Here is a 17817-nt window from a genome sequence, read left to right on the forward strand (position 1 = left end):
ATTCAGCCGCTTTTTCATGATGCCCGCGAAATACAAGGGCAGAGTGCTCCGCTAGCCTGTTCTTCCTGCTATAGGAGTGACAATGATTAAATTAATGCGTGTGTATGGTGTACGCATGATTTTTCCTATTATCTTCTGTTATTCCTCCTCCTCCTCCTCCTCCTCCTCCTCCTGCCCTCTGGTAAGATCATAGTCGTGAAAAACTTAGGGTCAGTCTTCATACGTTTCTCTGCAACTTTATTTATTTATTTTTTCATAACCTTCAGGTAAGGCCGATGATCTCAAGGAAGGAAGGAAATATCTCACTTAGCCGGCAATCGTGTACCGTTATGAGAAAATGGTGCTTGCTTGTAAGTACTTCTTCGTTTTGTTTCCTCAGAGAGAGAGAGAGAGAGAGAGAGAGAGAGAGAGAGAGAGAGAGAGAGAGAGAGAGAGAGAGAGAGGTGATATTTTATCCTTAGCAGAGGATAATTTCATATCATAAAATGGTACCTTTAATTAACATATGCTACCCTGCATAACCAAATCTGCACATTTATATTTTCTTGGCACCTGGCGGTAAAAAAAAAAAAAAAAAAAAAAAAAAAAAAAAAAAAAAAAGTAAGTCCCGGAAAATCAACTGTTTCCTGATAAAATGTATTTCCAGACTGTGAAGTTGAAGTTAGCTGCAAAACTTGAAGGTATGTTTAACTATCTTCATGTGTTAACCAAACCCGAAATTTAATGAACTTGTGATGTGATGTGTAAAGGGAATTCCTGCTTTGTAAATTGCAACTGCTGTGCCACGGTGCGAGTATTTTGCTTCAAGCCGGTGTGGAGGTAGGCGTGCAACATTCATGCCCTTACGGATGTGACTGGTTTATGTTCTTTACTCCCACGTGTGAGTTAAAGTAAAAGAATGTGTGTGCGATTTCTGTCTCTCCTCCTCTTGCTATCATTGCTTGCTCTAGTACTTTTTCTAACCCTCATAAAATAAATTTTTGTACATTAATTTTCATTACACAGCTATAGTCAACAAGGACGATATATGACGTGAATTTACTACTTTACTAAGGAACAGTGAAAATATACATGTAATATTATGATAATTAAGTTAAATATAATAATGATCTTTTGTGCAATGCTCTCGCCTTTAGTTTTAAAGTGTTTGTTAGAATGTTTGGTGGTCTGTCAGAGGAAGCACCATCGCCTGCACAGTACTCACTGTAGTAATGAGACGATGACTCCAATACTTCAATGGTAAATAGCAGTGAAAGATGACACACAACGTTACAGTTAGGATATGCTAATGAGTGAGGGATGCAAGAGGACGAAGCTAGGAGTTCAACACTTTTATGAAACAGAGCAATATCCCGTGATAATGTACACGCCCATTATATCCCTTACGTCCTTGTTTAACAAGGACTCCGAACCCTTCACAAGAGCCAGTCGTCGGGTTACATGATGATGCGTTTGAAGAATGAGGAAGGTCTCTCTCTCTCTCTCTCTTCCTTTTTTTTCCCCATCAACTCACATCACTCCATTATGGGACAAAAGCCTATTGGTTAGGGGATGTCAAGTAAACCCTTCCATGCTGACTTTGGACATCTTTGCCACTGCGAGATTCTTACCACGCGTTGGCCATGTCAGCCCATGCCGCTAGACACTTCCTTGTGTATTCTACACTGAATGCTAGGAGTAAATGGCGCAAGGAGGGGAGGATGATATACACGAGGTACAGTAAAATCCCTCTTATCCGGCATCAATGGGACCGCCGACATGCCGGATACTTGAATATTGCCGAATACTTGAATAGAAGTGAAATTATGTCCACAATCACCATCCTACACTCACGCATCTTACCATAACAAAGATCAGCTGATCTTAATCAGCAGCTGATCTGATCAGCTGCTTAAGTGTAAGCTCAACACGCTTCCTCTTTTCTACAACTTTAGGCATGATGAAAGCGTCAGGCGATAAACAGTGCACACGCGGGACTGAGTCACTGAGTAAACACAGTGCAGTGGGACGCGGGTGGCGCGAAGCAGTGCGCTCTGGTGGCGAGGGGACAAAGTATGCCTTGCGCGGGAATTTTAATCAATTTTATGAGTACACATTTATTTTTTATTGATTTTAAGGCTCGGGGAAAATGTGCCGGATACTTGAAGCTGCCGGATACTCGAATGCCGGATGAGAGGGATTTTACTGTACTCACTCAAGTGTGCTCACTCTCAGCCGCCTGGTCGTGGTGTGGACGCATTGGTGCCTGTCTGCTGTCTTTGTTTGGCTCTACACTTAACTTAAACAAAAACACGAGTGTGCGTGTATGCATACTAAAAAGAAAACACAATTATGAGAAATATGGAGATGGAGAGGCACACCTCGTTATGAAATTGAATTGAAAGCTATATAAAAAAATTAATAATTTCACGATTAAGATGGTTATATCCGGTGTTACAGTGAAAAAGGAACTCTGGGTTGTCTTTGGGCAGGTTGGTTCAGTTTTAACCATACGCCTGACCCGAGCCCTCCTCACCCCGCCTGTCTGACAATGGCCGGCCCACTGAGCAAGCCAGCCTCTCCTCGCTTCCTATCATTATTGTATCGTTGAAAATTTATTAAATACAAATATAAATCAACATTGCAAGTCTTCTTACGCAACCCACCACAATATGGGTGGCAGTAAAGGAAAATTGCAAGGAAGTATTTAGAAGAGTTTGTCTGTTAATTCAATCAGAGCAATTATATGGGGTCTATGAAACCTTCATGTTTTCTAGCGTTTCCAAGGTACGCCTTGCTCCAAGTTTACCTATGTTCTTCACTTGTGCTTCACATCAGCTTAAACTTCTTGCAAAACTTCTCCAAACGTTCTACATACGTGATCACTGAAACTATGCCATCCATCTTTTAAACAAGTTCTACATCGTTTCACTGAATCTCTGTCCTCCAGTTTCACTACTTACTTCTTCCTTATCTTCTACAGCTTCATCTCAATGTCTACGGTGTTTCTGCGGTGTCCGCATTCCTGTGTTCTCACGTCCAGAAAGTCCCTGTGCGCCCTGTGTTTCCTTCGCTGCTTGTTAATGTCATATTAATTTCGTATCGTCTCTGGACTTATGAAAGTGTGCTCTACATTGTGGTATGTTATCTCGGAGTTTTAAGAGTGCTGTCCTTTGTACTTATTGAGTACAATGATGTTAATTCAGTGTGCTCTGGATTGTGGCATGTTATCTCAGAGTTTTAAGAGTGCTGCCCTTTGTACGTACTGAGTACAATAGTGTTACGCCAGTGTGCTTTATTTTTATTCAGATATATATTGTGTGTGCTTTCGTCTGTGTGGGTACTGGATAGATTTATTTTGGCCTCCTTTAAGTAATTTCATACCTGGGGCCAGCCGTCCACAGTTCTGAATGGAGCTTGTAAAATTCCTGTTTGCCATTGCAGTGGCCTGATGCCATGGCTGATGACGACCATCGCCGCCTGCCCTTACCCCAATATTTATTATCATACATTGTATCATGTGCCATGTCAGATGCAATTTTCGATACTGTAATGACACAGCTTTTATAGGGGAAGGCAATGTTACCATGGATAGCAATTCTGGGTTGTTTGGGCGCTGGTTGACTCTGCCATGACTGTACTTCACCTCGCTAGTCTAGCACCAGCAGAGTGGCAGTGCCTGCCTTCCTTGGCGAGTGTCAAGGCTGAGGTGGCTACCAGTCAGTTGTCACCAAACCGGAAATTGGGATGTAAGAATACAAAGGAGTATGACACCCCAGATATAATATTCAAGAAAATAAGTGAGTCAACACTGACATTAGAGCCCACCCGCGGTAGCACCAGTAGCGGTAGCAGCAGTAGTAGCCATAGTGGTAGCAGCAGTGGTAGCAGCAGCGGTAGCCGCAAAGGTAGCAACAGAAGCAGCTGGAACATCAACAGCAGCAATCACATCCTCATTACCAACGGTGCCCTTTTCCTCTGCCTCGGGGGCCACACCAGGCTGAGCACCAGCGGGGAAGCAGGGAGCGTAGTGGGTAGCCAGTGTAGTGAAGGGCAATAGCTCGTAGTCAATGAAGTGAATGAGACTAGCTTGAAGGTAGCCCAAGCCTTCATAGCTCAAGCCTTCAGGACATGAGAACAGCTACTACAGAGAGGTGGTGTTGTGTTGAAGGCTGAAAGCTGTCTGCGGAAGTGGCTCGCTAAACCTCCATCATCAGCTATGAGAGTACCACCCATGAGGATATGAGGACGTGTAGAACGCTGGGAGGCGAGCGAACGAACACTTGATGACGGCTGTTCGGAGCGTCATTTTGCCAGCTGTTCGGGCTGTTGTTAGGAGGTAGTTATACACCCCTCCAATCCCCAGAGGGGTAGAGGAGTGACTGGCCGAGGTACAGAACACTCGTAATTATGATGCAGTTGCGGTGCCCTTACACAGGCCCCCATTAAAGCATCGGCTGCATAGCTCATGAAAAAAAAAAAAAACCCACAACTGAAGAGAGAGAAACACATACACATAATTGAGTCTTCATGCACACGTGCGTGCACCCACATACAAAAACTATCTACAAAGAGTCGAGGTAGCTGAAGAGATCTGCCCCAATATTATCTGAGCCCCCAACATGAATGTTTCAGAATATATAGGACTGAAGACCCATTGCAGGACTCTGTCATTTCTGTCTTTAAATTTTTCCAGACATGTCAAAGGCTTCTGGTCCATTTCAAGAATGAACTCCTTACCTCTGAGGTAGAAATCAAACCTGTTGATGCTGAAGACTATGGCTAGGCATTCCTGCTCTATAGTGGAGTACCGTCATTCTTGGTCCAGCAGCTTCTGACTGGCATAGGTGATGGGGTGTGGTCAATCCTCATGGTACTGAAGGAGTACAGCACCAAGCCCATTATTCGAAGCATCCGTTCTCAGAATAAAGGCCTAGTTGGAATCAGGAAGACGTAACACAGGAGCAGATGACAGTACCTGCTTCAGGAGCTCAAAACGAGAACGTAGGTCTTCGATATGGTCCACTGTAAAGATTGTCGCATGGACTTCTTCAACAAGTCCGAGAGGGGCCAGTAAGCTTGGAGGCTTGGAGAATGAAAACAACATTGCAAAATAATATCATGCCAAGAAAACTGGTGAGAAGCCTTTTTTGGTAACAGGAGGAGTCATGGAAGTGATGGCTTTTATCTTATATGCTTGGGGCTGCATAGTCGAGATTCAAAACAAATCCTGATATCATCAGGTGAACATAAGTGGCACAGGAAGTGACAAGGCCAAAAGGCATTCTGCTGAATTCCATTAATCCTATATGAGTAGGGAAAACGGTTAAATGATGAGCCCTAGGTGAAAATGGGACTTGATAGTAGGCTTTGCACAAATCCAATTCAGAAAAACTTATGTAACTTATGTAACTCAGTCTCAACACTGCAGGAAGGCTCGGCGTGAAAGCTGGGTGATACCTTGTTTCAAAAGTTACTCAACTTTTTCCTGGAGGTGGGGCTGCAGGTGAACTGGCACAGGGTAAATCTTTGCCTGAATTTTCCTGGTAGTTGTGAGGGTGATGTGTTCCAAAGGTGGTGGTGCAACTAGTGTTTTGTGAAAAGGTGACAGAGTATGTTAGTAGCAGGTCTGTCTGCTGACTGCTGCCAGGAGAGAGTAGGATTGCTGGCTGGTCTTAATGAACTGTCCTGGGTCTTGGAGGCCATTTGGAACTCTGGCAAATCACAAATATCCTCATTAACATAAGACATCTTACCAGCATCCTCCAGTTCTTACAGGGATGAAGTCTTCTCCAGGAATTGTGCTTGATTAACTTGGGCACACCGGTGGTATTTATTCAGGATGTGAGGTAAAGTTTCGGTCCCCATGGCATGTCAATTGAATAGTTTATCTTACCACATCTCTCAGGCACTTTGTAGGGACCATTCCAAGCGACCAGGAGCTTGCTGGTGTTGCTGGGCAGCAGGACCAACACCTTGTCACCCAACTAGAATTGGCAGTCCTGTGATTTCACATCAAAGTAGGATTTATACTGGGACATACTCATATCAGCATGGTGGGCTGTTAGCTGAGCACACTCAGTCAACTTTTCTCACAAGTCACGGACATACTGGAAGGTTGGTCACTTGTCCTCTGCTAGTTGGGTGCACTCCATTGATCAAATTTTCTCACAGTTCGAGGACATACTGGATACTTGATGGTTGATTGCTTGTCCTCTGCTAGCTGGGCGTACTCTGTCAACTTTTCTTGCAATTCGAGGACATACTGGAAGGTTGGTTGCTTTTCCTCAGGAATATTCTTGTTTTCTCACAAATCGTGCACCACAGTGAGTCCCATACACACCTACCATAGAGAAGTTCAAAGGGAGAGAAAATTTCCTAGAGAGCAAAGAGGGCTGGTACCAATTACCTGCACCACTCCTGGAGGTTTGTTGATACACAACTTCTTTAGAGCAGACTTGAGGGTACTGTGGAGTTGCCCAATATGCCCATTCCCTTGTGGGTGGAAGGAAGTGGTGAAAATAGGCTTCACACCCAGTAACTTATGGAGCTCAGCCATTAAATTGTTAGTGAAGGGAGTCCCTTGGTCTGACAGGATTTCCCTTGGGATCCCCACTCTGAGAAAGATAGCTAGCAACGCCTCAGAGACAGAAATGGTGTTGATATCTCTCTAGGACATTGCTTCTTGAAAACCAGTAGAGAAGTCAGTTAAGATTAGGATGTACTGATTCCCTCTGGAAGAAGGTGGTAACAGAGAACTAAGTCAATTGCAACACTCGAAAATGGTTCATTAACTATAGATAGAGGCTGTAGAGGCAATGGACATACCTGTCCCTTAGACGACATGTGCTGACACTTATCACAGGATTAACAGTAATCCCTTATGTCAATACCTATTCCTGGCCAAGTCCTAAGACATCTTTATTTTGGCTTTCCTATGTGAAAAGGGGCCAGCTAGGGGCCCTTCATGAGCAACATGCAGGATGACTGGACAACATTCCCTGGTAATGACTAGACAGACATAGAGTGCCTATTCTCCAAGAATAACCAGAGGAAATGCACTTACAATACAGAAGGTCGTCTTCACACTGGAATTTCTAGGTGGAACTGTTTTGTGCTTCCTCGACTTTACCTGATGCAGCCTTGGTTCAGATACCCTCCAGTGATGGACAGGAACTTCAAAATCTGCTAAATTCTTGTGGTGTCACGGCCGGATGCTGGAGCTTGGGGAGTACAAGAAGATGGACTCTTTAGTCGACTTACTCTGTTTTGCACAGCACATACGTGGGTGGTAGAAGAGTGAGTGACAGGTGAAGGTACAGTAGAAGGAGTGAAAGAAGCAGACGTGATAGGCTTGACTGTACCAACTGGGGAGGAGTTGGCAGGCTCAGCTGTATCAACAGGGAAGGAGTTGGCAGGCTCGGCTGCACCAGCAGGGGAGGAGTTAGCAGGCTCAGTTGCACCAACAGGGGAGTTGGCAGGCTTGACTGAACCAGCAGGGGAGGAGTTGTTAGGCTCATCTGCACCAACAGGGGAGGAGTTGGCAGGCTCAACTGCACTAACAGGGGAGGAGTTGGCAGGCTCAACTGCACCAACAGGGGAGGAGTTGGCAGGCTCAACTGCACCAACAGGGGAGGAGTTGGCAGGCTCAACTGCACCAACAGGGGAGGAGTTGGCAGGCTCAACTGCACCAACAGGGGAGGAGTTGGCAGGCTCAACTGCACCAACAGGGGAGGAGTTGGCAGGCTCAACTGCACCAACAGGGGAGGAGTTGGCAGGCTCAACTGCACCAACAGGGGAGGAGTTGGCAGGCTCAACTGCACCAACAGGGGAGGAGTTGGCAGGCTCAACTGCACCAACAGGGGAGGAGTTGGCAGGCTTGACTGCACCAACAGGGGAGAGTTGGTAGGCTCGACTGCACCAACAGGGGAAGAGTTGGCAGGCTCGACTGCGCCAGTATGGAAGGAGTTAGTGGGCTTGACTGCACCAACAAGGGAGGAGTTGGCAGGCTTGATTGCACAAACAGGGGAGGAGTTGACAGGTGGCAGGTCTTGTGGGCTCAGGAAGTCAGCAGTGGGTGAATCCTTCTTCCTCTGTAGTAGATTAGCGTCCTGAGGATCTTAACACCAGAAATATTACTGACAAGAACAGTGGCGAACTTAATAGGAGCTCTTATAGGGTCAGAGCTCTTACAGCACCAGTCTAGACAGTATAGAAGGGGCATTGCAAGTAACACTGAACAATGGAAACTTGTTGATGTGCCTCAAATTGTTGGACACCTTGGCCTTATTACAGAGTGATGGGTCCACATCAGGCATCACCTCTTCTGAGATAACATCAGAACATCCAGTGTCTCTGGTGATGGAGGATGACCGGGATCCATTGACTGTCCCAGCAACTGAATAGCGAGGGATACCACGGTCATTTAAACGAAACCCAAACTTGTACTGGGGACCAATGGTGGCTGGGTCCAAGCCCTGGGGTTCTTGGGACAACGTGGCCAAATATGTATCTCTTCCCCACAGTTGACATTTGACAGTGGAAGGAACTTCATTGCTGGCCGCGGGAGGTTGTATTATTATCATTATTAATTAATCAATTTTCTTTATTATAGGTTCAGTATATTGCCAATACCTCTGCAATTATAATCATTGCATGCAAATATGTATTGTATCGACACAGACTTTATTTCTGGGTTGTTATTTAGATAACATTTTTTTTTATTTCATGCTTGGGAGAAGAATATTGCAGCTTTTCTTGAGAGTTTTGATTTACAGTGTTCTTTAAAGGATAGAAATGAGCATAATGATAGAGTTAGTTAAATATCATGCTCTTAATGGTATCACTTTGGTCCTACATTTCAGTTCAATGCTCACACTGTATTTGCAATGCTAGAATTTGTCAGATAATGTGCTGGGAATGCAAAGCGTTTACAGATACACCTAAACCAAACCTAAATGTTCATGTTGAAATTATTAAACTTGTTATAGATAAATGACTCACCATGCAGTGGTGATAAGTTATGGTAGTTTTATGTGGGCTTGGGATGTACATATGTGGTGCATTTGATATAAAGCTTGCTTTGAGTTTTGTGTTGTGTTGTCCCTATTGTATACGTAACTAGTACAATGTTACTACACCGTCCGACATATAAAAATACAATAGGCTCATTATTGAAAAGATACGGCACAATTGCACATTAATAGATATGTTTAAGTATGTGTGTAGTGTTATGGAAAATATCAACAAAATTGAATGAAAAGTTTATATTTTACTAAAAGGACAGAGCTTGCATAAAATCTCAGCATTATTATTATCATAAAGGCATTCATAGATAAAGACCTTCCTCATTATTCCTCATAAATCATTGTTGTTCAGTGACAGCCAAGGTTAGCTCTCAACCTTTCCAGTTTCATCTCTCTCTCTCTCTCTCTCTCTCTCTCTCTCTCTCTCTCTCTCTCTCTCTCTCTCTCTCTCTCTCTCTCTCTCTCTCCGGTTTGGTGTCTCTTTACTTTACTCGGAACTAGACCTCTTGAATCCGGATTTGATTTAGATGCTGAGCCAGACTTTCGTTGTGTTCAGTGGCTGCTCCCAAACAATTCCTGCGCCTTTGAAAAGTGGGTTTCTTAGTTTTGTAATGTGATACTGGCACTGTCATTTTTTTATAGGTACAGTATTATAAATGTCAACATTTTCCTGACCCAGAAATAGAGGAAGCAAGTCTTTCAGAGCATAATATTCTTCCAGCATATTATGCTACATGATGAACTTATGTACAAGATTAAAAATGTCTATTATACAATAGTAGTATTTTATTGATTATATATATATATATATATATATATATATATATATATATATATATATATATATATATATATATATATATATATATATATAGACACACACACACACACACACACACGATGGAGCAGATGAAACACGTTTAGCAGCAGTTAGGGATAATGACCTTGAGTGACCGTTGGCGGACAGCGCAGATAATGCGGTTCCAACCAAGATCCATACGATAGAATGTCACTGTCTTATGGATCCTGCTTCCAGCAAGATGGTGCCACAGCTCGTACTGTGAAAGCATCAATGGAGGTTGTTCGACGAATGTTTCCTGGATTCGCCAATGTTTTTTTTTTTTTTTTTTCCCTATGGCCTCCCGATCTATCAATTTGCAATTTCTTTTTGTAGAGATACCTTATGTCAACAGTGTACACGAGAATACCATGCACAATCGAAAATTTGAAATTATCCATTCGTCAAGAAATCAGTTTTGCTTGGTAAAATGTTGAAGAAAGTGATGCAGAGCTTTGAAGAGAGGCTCCGAACTTGTGTCCCCCGGTAAGAGGGATGTCATTTGATTGAAATTATTTTCTGAACCTAGTTTCAAGGTATGTATTTATTATTATTATTAATTTTTTTTAGTAATATGCCTTTTTTGTGATGTGATTGAAATTTGTGTATCTTTAAAATACGCAGTCATTCAGTTGAGAAAACGCAGTGTGTTCGAATGTGTGTGTGTGTGTGATTGTTTTTCTACGAAAGATCTGGAGCTGTAGTAAAGCTTAATTTTTGCTAAGTGTTATATTATGTCTAATGGTCAATTCAGAAGCATTGAAAAAAGTAGAAGAAATATATTTTCAGATGATCTGTCAACATTTTTTTTTTTTTTTTATTATCCGTACACATTGTTTCTGCTCTGTTTTTCCCTCTGCAATATATTGTGATGTCTTCCATTTTCTTTGTTCTCTTATCAATATTGATCCAGATGAACAGAATGAATGAATGTAACATGTACTTTGAAAGAAAAACAAAAAAATAATTAAGTGGAAAAAAGTTCCTGCAGTAATATATATATATATATATATATATATATATATATATATATATATATATATATATATATATATATATATATATATATATATATATATATATATATATATATATAAAATCTTTGTTGTAAGGTATAATTGGGCAACAAATCAGAAACGTGATTTTGAATATGTTGAGAAACAAAATATCTGTATCAATAAAGATGTGTATAGGAATACTAGAGAAAATGAAGATATAGAGAAAGTGAAAGTAGTATGAGAATAGGCACGTCACACCTCACACTTCAATAATGTGCATGTGCACATACACACACACACACACGCCCACACTTAATTACTTCTGAGCTCTGATGAGTAACCATTATCTGCAAGCCACTGAATGATCACTGGACCATTTTTGTTCATCCATTCAATGTTGTTCTGAGTTCGTTCAATAGCCTGGGCTATGGCACGCTTAGCAGTGCGCAAGTGGTCTTTCTTGGCTGACTGGAACTTTTTGAGCTGCAAATGAATATAAAACATTAATTCCTAAGTCTTAAGATTTGTACCACAATTTCTTGTTCTTATATAGCTACTATAGATGAAGACTCGTGAAGTTTATAAACTTTGAGAGGTCTTGATAGAAAAGGTCATATTAATTAGATATATCACATTATATCAAGAGATCTATAAGAATCATTAAGACTGCTTCTTAATGAGAGACACCATCATCTCTGTATTGTCTTACTTCATCAAGCTGTAGTTCCTTGCTCATGCCATCAGTTGCAGACTTGATCATCCGAGGTAAAGTGTACAGGCCACCACCCATACTGTAAGGGGAGTCATAGTATATTATGTTTTTTTTTTCTCTCTTTTTATTTTTTTTTAATCTATGAAACATGGCCAAGGGAAACAAAATTATAATAAAAAAAAAAAAAGCCCATTGAGGTGCTGGTTCCTGAACAGTCAAAAGCGGTTGTCAAAGCTTAAAGGAAAAAGTGTCTTAAAACCTCCCTCTTGAAAAAGTTAAAGTCATAGGAGGGAGGAAATACAGAAGCAGGAACGGAGTTCCTGATTTTACCAGAGAAAGGGATGAATAACTGAGAATACTGGTTAACTCTTGCATTAGAGAGGTTAACACAATAGGGGTGAGAGAAAGAGCAGCAAGCCCATGGAGTTAACAAGATCAGAAATGCAGTTAGCATGAAAATAGCGATAGAAAATAGCAAGAGATACAACATTATGGTGATGAGAAAGAAGTTGAAGACAGTCTGTCAGAGGAGAGGAGCTGATAAGATGAAAAACTTTTAATTCCAACCTGTCTAAAAAAGCAGCATGAGTGGAACTCCCCCATACATGTGAAGCATACTCCAAAGACAAAAAACTTTCGATTCCACCCTGTCTAAAAGAGAAGTATGAGTGGAACCCCCCCCCATACATGTGAAGCATACTCCCTACCGTGACAGATAAGGCCCTTGTACAGAGTTAGCACCTGGGCTGGAGAAAAAAACTGGTTGAAATGACTCAGAATGCCTAACTTCATAGAAACTGTTTTAGCCAGAGATGAGATGTGAGGTTTCCAGTTTAGGTTATAAGTAAAGGACAGACCAAGGATGTTCATTGTAAAAGAGGGGCCAGTTGAGTGTCATTGAAAAAGAGGAGATAGTTATCTGGAAGGTTGTGTCAAGTTGATAGATGGAGGAATTGAGTTTTTGAGGCATTGAACAATAATAAGTTTGCTCTGCTCCAATCAGAAATTTTTGAAAGATCCGAAGTCAGGTATTCTGTGGCTTCCCTGCATGAACTGTTTACTTCCTAAACAATACTAAGTTTGCTCTGCTCCAATCAGAAATTTTAGAAAGATCTGACATCAGGTATTCTGTGGTTTCCCTGCATGAACTGTTTACTTCCTAAAGGGTTGGATGTCTACAAAAAGATGTGGAAAAGTGCAGGATGGTACTATTAGTGTAGGAGTGGACAGGACAAGAAGTTTGGTTTAGAAGGTCATTGATGAATAATAGGAGAGTGGGTAACAGAACAGAACTTTGAGGAACACCATTGTTAATAGATTTAGAAGATCAGTGACCATTTTACCACAGCAGCAATAGAATGGTCAGAAAGGAAACTTGAGATGAAGTTACAGAGAGAAGGATAGAAGCTGTATGAGGGTAATTTGGAAATCCAAGCTTTGTGCCAGACTCCATCAAAAGCTTTTGATATGTCCAAGGCAACAGCAAAAGTTTCACCAAAATCTCTAAAAGAGGATGACTGGGACTCAGTAAGAAAAGCTAGATCATCAGTAGAGCAACCTTGACTGGCAATCAGATAGAAGGTTGTGAAGTGATAGATGTTTAAGAATCTTCTTGTTGAGGATAGATTCAACAACTTTAGAGAGGGAGAAAATTAAAACAATAGGATGGTAGTTTGAAGGATTAGAACAGTCACCCTTTTTAGGAACAGGCTGAATGTAGGCAAACTTCCAGCAAGAAAGAAAGGTAGATATTGATAGACAGAGTTGGAAGAGTTTGACTAGGCAAGGCACTGAGACACAGTTTTGGAGAACAATAGGTGGGACCCCATCAGGTCCGTAAGTCTTCCAAGGGTTAAGGCCAGTGAGGGCATGAAAAACATCGCTGCACAGAATCTTAACAAGTAGCATGAAGTAGTTGGAGGGTGGAGGAGAGGGAGGAACAAGTCCTGATTTATCTAAGGTAGAGTTTGTAGCATAGGTTTGAGTGAAGAGTTCAGCTTTAGAAATAGATGAGATGGCAGTGGTGCCATCTGGTTGAAATAATGGAGGGAAAGATGAAGATGTTTTTCGCTAGGTGCCAGAAATCACGAGGGGAGTTAGATCTTGAAAGATTTTGACACTTTCTATTAATGAAGGAGTTTTTAGCTAGTTGGAGAAGAGATGGCATGATTCTGGTCAGAAATGTAAAGTGCATGAGATTCAGGTGATGGAAGAATAATGAGAGATATTATTTTGATACAATGAATATGGACTATCACTCACGCTTTTCTAATGCTGAAAACCACAAAATATTCAAGAGAAATTTTCTGGAGTTATATAATGTACATACTTGTAAAGTATGTAGCTACATTAAATATCATATTCTTTTACTTTTTGATGGATTTAATTATGGAAGAGAGTGTGTGTGTCTTGTACATCTGTGCAGATGTACAAGATGCTGGTAATCTATCAGTTCTGAGACCTTATAATATACTTACTAGTCTGTAATGTTATGCCACTGATCCCTCAAGTAGGTCCAGGCCATGTCTCGTCCCACATCATTCAAGGCCACAGACTCGAACACCTGGACAACATCTTGCTTCCTAATGCCTGAGGCCTCAATGAAGGCCATCTCAAGGTACCTAGTAAAACACTCATCAGGGTTAGTTATTATTTCATGCTTATATTTTTTAGTTTAGTTGACTGGTGGATAACTTGTCTTGTGAAGATGAATGAAAATGTTAAGTTCATGCTATGGCTCCTTCACTAGTCTTTAATTGACATATGCTGGATGGCACACTTAGTGGCTCTCATGATTTATTCCATGTCCTTTTTATGTTTGATGTACTATCAGTAAGTATAATCATGTGCAACATTTATCTATTTATTTTCACTGCATTAAACAGTTAGTAATAGAATTTCACTCAGTTGTAATACTGTAATATTGAGATGCTTTTCATACTCATCATTATGCTCTGTAATTAGAAACACAATCCTCTCATCCCTAGTATTCCCTGTTTATTGTATGAAGATTGAAAAAGATCTTATTTCTAAAAGAAAATTGGTAATGGTTGTAATAATTGTATAATGGAGATGGATGAGTACAGAGCATCCATGGCTACAAAATTGAAGTTGAATAAAAAGATAAGATACTACAAGTTTATCAGATACAAACAAAAATAGAAATAGGATCTGTTATTGCTTCCCACAACCTAATATTATTTTGTGGTAAACAGAACCATGATGTCCTGTGGTGGAAGAATACCATCTCACCTTGACAGGATCCAGATTTTCTTGGAGCAGCCAAGTGCTTTGAGTATTCTACTCTTTTCAGAGCCAACATTTGAGTTGAGGTATTGATTCCATGCAAATTCCCATTCCTTGTTCTTGCCTGCAGCTATGGCAGTGCAATACACCACATCCTTCAGGTTTGGGGAGATGATGCTGGAAAGGTGCAAAGATAAGAAACAGCCTCCATGAGGACAGTACAGGGGTAAATTTTGTTGTGGATCTATGCTGGTGTACTTGGAATATATCATGAATTTAGAAGGATGTGTGCATCATGCAGTCCATTTGATAAAATAAGTACCTCTGGCATCTCTGATTTGGATCATTTGACTTGAGGACTTTCATGAGAGAAAGAATATTGCTGTAAGTTTTGTAAAAGCAGGCTAGGAAAAAAATAATAAAAAGTGGGTTTTGCACATTTGGTAACCTTGAAGATTTTGCATTGAGACATCTTGAAAATACTAGCCCTCAAAATATTGTTTACTCAACAGCCTCTAGACTCCCTAAAAGACCAGAACTATTCACATAGTGCCTTGAAAGTCATTTCACTCCTGTTCTCAATATGCTTTCACCTGTCACTCTTTGGGTTCATCATCCACTGCTTGAAGAGGCTGACAGATTGGGTCACACAGTCTTCGTTACCCAGCTTGCAGGCCCACTTCAGCATCTTTACTCGCTTGTGCTGGTCAATATGAGGGTCAGCTGGAGAGTCTTGGAACCCAACAGACTTGTACAGTGACTCAAGCAGACTGAGCATGAAATCCTGAGGGCAATGGGGTAGTTAATGGTGTGAAAGGGAATGTTTGCTGTGATGATGTTAAGACGATTTGTCTTAACATCATCACAGCAAACATGTATGATTTAATTTCTGATTTCATCAATCATCAGTGGTTTCATATTGAAATTTCAATAATGTTACAAATAAGTACATGTTTATGTATGTTTAATTGGATGCCTCTTACAAAGGAATATCAACTCATTAACTCACTGTGAACCAAGTAGGACTTGTCATTCAATTTTGAAATCATATATGCATTATAAAACTTTTTGCTACTCACCTTAAGAGCTCCATAAGCTCCAGTGCGGGAGAAGAGTTTATGAATGTATTTCAAGTTGTCCAGAGCAGTAGCCCATGGTGTGTATGAGGTTTCCCTCTTCAGATAAGCAGCAAGATCCAGTGGCAGGGAATATGATAATTGACCTGAAATGAATAGAGCAAAAAAAATCATAATTCCTGCATTACAGCATTACATTGAAAAATATTTGAGATGGAAAATATTCATAAATGAAATATGATTCCTGGTGATTACTGCAAATATAGACTATCCATCAGAAAATGCACACAGGCATTATGAGTAACAAACTCACTAAGATATCCATTCATACAAATGTCTTCTGGAGAAAATATGTATGTAATGGAGAGATGGTGGCTGAACTACACTGTGACCAAAAAAATAAAGCAACAAAAGTACCTGCTTGTGCCAAGTTGAGTGCATCATCTATGAGCTGTGCACGGTTGTTGACATGGATTGTGGTGTGATCAACTTTGAGATGCTCGATCAGCAGCTTCCAGTTGTTTTCATCATAGTTGACTCTGTAGTAGCCAGTCTCCTGTACATTGAATATCACCCACTGCCTACTATCTGGGAGGGACTGGATGGTGATCTTAGAATCCGTCTTTGAGAGCCACCTGGAGGGTGCTGTCTTGCTGAAGTCAGCAGTGGCCTGTGTGGTGTAGGAGAGTGGCACCCACCACCTGTAGACATGAGTGTCAGTGGAGTTGGCGTCTTTCCTCAACAGGAACCGCTCCTGGTGAAACAAACAGTAATTTAAGTTTTCTCTATATGAGTTTTTGGTTAGTACAATTATGAATTGGCTATAAATTACTCTAATTAGTGAATTAGTTGATGTGTGTTTGAGACTATATGAGTATGTCACAGCAAGAGTTACACTGATAAAATGGAATCTCTTCCATTCATTCCTTGGTCATTTAAATGTGATTACCTGTGTGACTGTGGCTGATGTCCCATCAGCACTTCTTGTGACCTTGACAACAGGGTAGCCCATCTGTAGTGTCCAGGTGTCCATGATAGTCTTGACAGTGACATCCTTGGCAAGTGTCAAATCCTGGTGGGCAGCTTGTGTCAGGAAGTCCCACAGATCATCTTGCTCTGCATTGGCATATACTCTATGTAAGGATACGAAGAGGAGGAAGGAATGAGCATGGATGTCAGATAAATCACATTATAGTTTATTGATGCCAGATAAATCACATTATAATTCCTTTTCATATGATTTTTGTATATATTGTTATGACAAGATATGGTCCCCCTTCACAGCTGCTTCTACCTTGGGTCTTCTTATGCTACCTACTCCGTAGCCTAGTGGTGGGGCACAAATACAACGAATCCAGGCACCTGCTGGTCCCCAACAGCTATTGACCTTCAAGAAGTCATCACCCTGTTTCATCCACTAACAGGGAAGGGAGTAAAGGGAGTATACTGAATGTCAAATTACCAAGCTGAGAAAGAACTAGTTTAGCCACATGCTAGGGAGCACAGACATCACAGACAACACACAGAATGAGGTATAAAACCTTGTTGGACAACTGCCCACAGTAATGGACCTCCCACATCCAAAGAATATTATACACTCTGGCCAGAGATACATACTATCTTTCATAAGACAGATTCCCACCTCTGATAACATCTGGTAAAATCTGGGAAAAAACTAGACAGCCCTAGCCTAGCACAAGTATTATACAATCCTCTGGTCTGCACCACTCATGGTTGTGGGCCCCTAGACCAGTAGTAGCATTTAACGAACATACAACACACACGATGCCCAGACACATACATCCCACAACAGTACACTGTACTTTGGCAGAGGAAAGGGGGCGAGAATAGTGTCTGCTCCCATCAAAATCTAGGCAGAAATACAACAGACAGCTGGATAGTCACACTAAGCACCACAGGAGCAGCAGGAAACAGAGCCACA

The 17817-nt window shown here is 41.2% G+C and overlaps 1 protein-coding gene across 5 annotated transcripts in view; it reads right to left on the reverse strand.

Annotated features, from left to right (window-relative positions):
* Nucleotides 1-10928: 10928 nt before the first annotated feature.
* Nucleotides 10929-17817, reverse strand: part of LOC135114977 (aminopeptidase N-like) — a 32299-nt gene continuing 25410 nt past the window's right edge. For all 5 annotated transcript variants that reach the window (XM_064031314.1, XM_064031313.1, XM_064031316.1 and 2 more), the window contains 8 exons: nt 16825-17008; nt 16293-16629; nt 15879-16021; nt 15393-15583; nt 14806-14976; nt 14031-14174; nt 11551-11632; nt 10929-11324 (listed from right to left, as the gene is read on the reverse strand). In XM_064031314.1, the coding sequence (XP_063887384.1) occupies nt 11154-11324; nt 11551-11632; nt 14031-14174; nt 14806-14976; nt 15393-15583; nt 15879-16021; nt 16293-16629; nt 16825-17008 (1423 nt within the window). In that variant the 3' untranslated portion in view covers nt 10929-11153. The remainder of the gene's footprint in view (nt 11325-11550; nt 11633-14030; nt 14175-14805; nt 14977-15392; nt 15584-15878; nt 16022-16292; nt 16630-16824; nt 17009-17817) is intronic.

This window comes from Scylla paramamosain, chromosome 28, assembly GCF_035594125.1.
Source record: "Scylla paramamosain isolate STU-SP2022 chromosome 28, ASM3559412v1, whole genome shotgun sequence".
In the NCBI taxonomy this organism is placed as follows: Eukaryota; Metazoa; Arthropoda; class Malacostraca; order Decapoda; family Portunidae; genus Scylla; species Scylla paramamosain.